General features: G+C 41.2%; 1 protein-coding gene across 3 annotated transcripts in view; it reads left to right on the forward strand.

Annotated features, from left to right (window-relative positions):
• The window catches only part of LOC138007933 (testicular acid phosphatase homolog), a 19,588-nt gene extending 16,460 nt beyond the window's left edge, over positions 1-3,128 (forward strand). For 2 of the 3 annotated variants that reach the window (XM_068855067.1, XM_068855068.1), the window contains exon 13: positions 1-3,128. This exon is cut by the window's left edge. In XM_068855067.1, coding sequence (XP_068711168.1) covers positions 1-90 — 90 coding nt within the window. In that variant the 3' untranslated portion in view covers positions 91-3,128. The other variant, XR_011124136.1, reaches the window with a different exon arrangement.
• Positions 3,129-5,395: the final 2,267 nt, after the last annotated feature.

Raw genomic sequence — 5,395 nt, forward strand, 5'->3', positions numbered from 1 at the left:
CAACAAAATCTGACCTTTTACAACGATCTTCTGAAAGATGCTCGGCTTCTGGATAAGCCGGATTATGACTCTGATGCCGATGCTCTGTAGCTTTTTCAAGACGTCTTCAGTGCCTCAGATGTAAGAGAAAAGGAAAGGAAATGAACTTAATTTAAGTGCATAGTCGTTCTAGCGCTGGAGCACTAATTTGGGACACTGTAAACTGAAGTTAACAATGAACGCAAATTAAGTCAAATGTTGGTTTTTTGAGGAGAGGGGAAAACCAGAGTACCCGGAGAAAAACCTCTCGATGCAGAGTAGAGAACCAACAAACTCAACCCACATATGACGCCAAGTGCGCCAGAGTGGGAATCGAACCCGGGCCACATTGGAGGGAGGCGAGTGCTCTCACCACTGCGCCATCCCTGCACCCCAAGTATGTCTCTGATCAGATCAGATCAGATCAAACCAAATATTTTAAATAATCTTTTCTGTAAGGGGGTGTGGAAGGGAGGTGTGCTTGGTGAATCGGTGACTGCTGAACACTCTCGGCAAATTATGAATGTGCTTCACAAGTATGCGAAACTCTTTGATCCAAACAGAACCTCATGCACAAAAATGTGGACAACTACCTTAGCAGAGCGAGTTCCCGAGAGGTTTTCTCCGGGTACTCCGGTTTCCCTTCTCCTCAAAAACCAACATTTGACTTGATTTGCGTTAATAGTTAATTTCAGTTTACAGTGTCCCCAATAAGTGCTCCAGCGCTAGAACGACTAGACACTTAAAAAAAGTTCCTTTCCTTTTTCCTTTTTTTTCCGCATTCTTGCTTCGTCCGGCGTTTCTGCTGGTTGTCCTATATCCACGTCTCCTCAAATTTCAAATTTACTTTGATGTGAATGCAGGACCCTACGAGCAAAAACATATTTAGTATATGGAAGCTTGACTTTTTTTTCACTATTTTAAGTGAGGTACCATTGCGTTAAAGTGGTCAGTTTCATGATCAAAAAATCAAATCTTTTTTTCCTTTGGATTTCAAAACTATGTTAACAAAACACTAAGCGACCATTAATTTAAAAAAGACACTTGGTCCGCCATTGTTAAAGAAAACGAGAAATTGACGCCAAAGACGCTATTGAGTGAATGAGGTCCAGTCGGTCAGTTTTGAACGTGCGCAATGGCGGACCGTGAAATCCAATACTTAATTCAAAGTAAACAGTCTTTGGATAAAAATCAAAGCTCAAGATTTTGCCAGGCAGGTGTTAAGTACCCTGCGTGCAGAGTCTCTTTCGATCTTCCTAGATAAGTCGGGAAGAGGAAAGTAGACTCTGCTCGCCGCCTCCACATTCTTTGTTTTGCCGCTCATCCAAAGAATTGGAGGAGTCAGTCCAGTTTCGACTTGTCAAACCTGTTTTTTTTAATTTTTGCGCATGATCAATCGCCACGCGTCATCAATATTTTGAAATTTACGACAGCGTGGCAATTTTAACTGTTAGAATTCCGATGAGTTTTTCCTATGTGTGTCGGTTACAGAAACTCGTGTGACAGAAACCTATAAATTTTTCAGTAAAAAAATGAAATGGCATTTTAAGAGTATGGACTATCTTGAGTTTCCAATGAAATGATTCCTTGATTGTCGTGTGTTTGCCAGAGTTGTTGGAAAATATCCCGACTGTTTGTTTTCGTTTTGTGCTTTTGTGGCTACAGGTCACGCATGACTGACACCGAATACATTTAAATTTTTAAGGCATGCTCAATGCGAAATGTGGAGGCTGCGAGCAGAGTCTACTTTCCTCTTCCCGACTTATCTAGGAAGATCGAAAGAGACTCTGCTCGCAGGGTAGGTGTTAAGAGAACGCACTTTCAAAATCTGAAGGGAGAAAAGGAAGTGATTTTTTTTTTAATCATAGTACCACTTCTAGAGTCATTGTGTGCAAGTTTAAAACTTGATTTGGTATTGAATAGGATGGCATGGTAATCTTTTAGCCTTGTAAAGGATGAAGTGATCATCAACTCGTCACCAATGACGAAAAACCCTGCATCTCGCTGATCATTAGACTTTTCGTTACTAGCAGTATTGTGGACGGTTCCTGGATCTGTAGCTTGATGTTGAAGTATTTGAAAGGGAATTATGGGTAAATCCAGGAGCGTCCATACCATTTCGGTCCGGCAAAACCTCCACCACATGAGTGAACGAACTTTCCGTCTCATTATGGCAAAAATGGCTTCAAAGGAAAACAATCGTGTTGCTTGTTTGGTACGTTTCTTTCATCTGTCATTGCAAAACAAAGCCATTTGATTGGATTAAAGTGCCTGCCTTTTTCGAGCTCTCCTTTATTCACTACTCGCACAAATCCCGTAATACACCTCTTTTACCTCTTTTAAAATCTGCATAGGCATTGTTTTCGACTTCTCTTGGGACATTTTCATGTCCCAGGAGAAATTGCAAACAATGGTTATGCAAAAGTATTGGGGGGTAATAGAGGTGTATTGTGGGATTGTGCCAGTAGTGAAGTGGAAAATATCTTTCCAAAGTTAGCACCGTTCTGCTTGAATGAGAGGAATAAAGTAGTGATGGACGCTCCCAACTATGGGCTCTTGTTAGTATTAGATTCCACTCGGAGTATTCGGATTTTTAAATATTTTTTGACTTAATTTGGGACAGTAGGTGGTTTGCAATCAATCTCTAGGGACATAGATGACAATGCTGCAATGTACAATTGCTGGTGGACGAACATGGCGACGATGACGTAACTTGTAAAGTACCTATGACAACTGCATGGGTGTTGATTAATATTGAAAATGGTTTGAGGCCTTCATTGCCCTTGCACTAATTGCAATTGGAGGAGAGTAATCTATCCAGTTGCAAACTTAGTTAGGCTCTAGAAAAATGAAATAGAAATTAGACAATTGAATAATATTTTCTCTTATTCAAGGTAGTTAGAAAATTTTCGGAGACTTCTTTTTATCCTCGCATTTGTAAAAATGAGGTGTGACTTAAAGAAGACCGCAGCAATATAGGAATCAAGAATAGTAGTTTGAAGTTAAATATTTTTCAACCGCTTTGGAAGATCTCAAACTAGCATATTCGTACGTATGATAGCAGTAGGATTAACTTTAACAGAAAAATAAAAATGTCTTTTTGTACATCATATATTTGTTGCTTCGGCAAGAAACCCTTGGCTTGCGCATTTTGAGTTTTGTTAACCCCTGGCCAAACTATCGAACGAAGTTGGATTCAACGCTCCAACATTGCTCGATCCAACATTGTTCGACCGTTTGGCCACCCATGTGGGATGATGTTCGTTCAACATTTTTTGTTCGATCAAGTGTTGGGTGCAGTTTCCTTTTGATCAAACATTGTGTGTTTTTCCGCTCTTCTAACAAAGTTGTGTCCTGTATCGAGTAACGTTCGCGCTTCTAGCCAATCACGAATCGAATTTTATTTTCAAGCTTGGGCTTCTAGCATTATTTGCAACAAAGATGGCGGACAAGGATCAACATCCAGAAACCTTGATCAGCGAGCATGAAGCAAGGCCATCATGTCTTTGGAACACTTTCAGTCCCCTTAATCACTATCGCTCTGTTTGGAGATTTCTGGTTCAATAGCGTTTACAATTTCTGCAAATTGATCGGAGCTCACTCTCATCATCTCCTATGCGCGGATGTATCTTGCAGAGATCATACCCTTTTCTACACGTTCTCTTAACCATTTTAGGTTTTTCTCCGTTTGAATCCATCATTTCCGTCCTCAAACAGCTCCAGTAGCACAAACGCTACGAGCGGTTTTCGTTTCAGTGTTAGCGCCATAGTTATGAATTCACCGCCAACTTGAACTTGAATATTTCCAGGGGCACCTAACGACAAATTTGTTGTAAAATGTATTATTATACCCCAGTTAATGAAAATAAATGTTATTAAGGCATTTTCAGGTGTTTTTCAGTGTTGCTGGGAAAACATTATCTGTTCCTTTTTCCCGGCAAGACACACAAGAAATTTCCCAGCCAGCTAGATAAAATTGGTTGGTTTCCCAGCCAGCTGATCAAATTTATTTCCCAGTCAGGAATTCCGAGCGCTTTCAAATCCCTCGATCCAAAACGACCGAACAAAAGCGACAAAACCGGGACAATACAGCTTTTTTCCGCAAGCGCAATCACTCTGACCAGCCGTCGTATGTTTGTGACTACTCTCTGGGAGAGGGAAGGGGTTCTTTATTTTTTATTAATTTTTTTTTAGTCGTCCTCAGTCTTCAGAGTTTCTACAGCCAGCTTGGGTTGAAATGCTAGAAGAAGTCAGTAATTCCCAGGCAAAACCTCTATCAATAACAAAATTTCCCAGCCAGCTCATCGAAACACCTGTATATTTGCCAGCCAGCAAGATTCCTCTGGGGAACAGATAATGTGAGGAACAGATTCGTTGGGTGCCCCTGTATTTCATCAAGCAATGTTGGATAGTCTTTTGCCACCACCTCAACACTTACATCCAACAATGTTGCACGTGGAATTCAACTTTGTGCGATAGTTTGGCCAGGGCTTTAACCTTCCAACGTCTCTCGGTAGGAGAGGATGAGTAATACATAATCAGAAGAGTACAACTTCAAGATCTTGTTGAAATCAAACAAAGATCGGAGTAAAATGTACATTTTTCTTAATCTGTCATATTACACGTTCGCCCTGATTGGTCTTGTAGCAGTCCACGGTGTCCTGTAGCGGTCCGTGCATGCTCGATTCAAGATTAAACCCTCGTTCATAACTTCAAAATGGACAGAGAAAACGAGACTTGTAAGAGGCGTACAAGTTCCTCCGGTTTCCCTTCATAGAAGCGAGGAGAGGGAGGGAGCGAGCAAGCCGTGACAAGGGGCTTCTGTAGATTAAAAGAGAGTCGTTTATTCCCAATAGGGAACTTGAACAACGACAACGGCGACGGCAACGAGAACCGCCCCGGTGGGTACTCCCATATAAATAGGACGGGGGTGCTCGTGGAAAATTATGAAAAGAACCCCTAAGGGGTACCAAGAGCCTGTCTTGTGGGCGTGGCATGAAATTTTTTTCACCCTTAAGAGGAACCAAATCATGGGTTATAAATGAGACAAAATTAAAACGGTTAATTGTCAAATGTTTCCAGTGTCATATTTTTTCGGCTCAATACCCTTAAAGGTAACACTAAAACTCCCGCCGTGGACCTTTTGTGGACGAACACCCTAAGAGCTACCAAAACCGCTTTTTTAACCCCTAAAAGCTACCATAAGCACCCCCGTCCTTTTTATATGGCACAAATTTGCATATTTTGTGGGGAAAAACAATAGCTTTGAACGCCCTGCACGAGCGTTTTTAACTTTTGTACATTTGTTTGCCGTCGTTACCAAAACAACAACGTGAAATAGCCAAATTGGAGGTTTTATCAAGGGCGTCAGCACTTG

The sequence above is a fragment of the Montipora foliosa genome, chromosome 6 (genome assembly GCF_036669935.1).
Source record: "Montipora foliosa isolate CH-2021 chromosome 6, ASM3666993v2, whole genome shotgun sequence".
In the NCBI taxonomy this organism is placed as follows: domain Eukaryota; kingdom Metazoa; phylum Cnidaria; class Anthozoa; order Scleractinia; family Acroporidae; genus Montipora; species Montipora foliosa.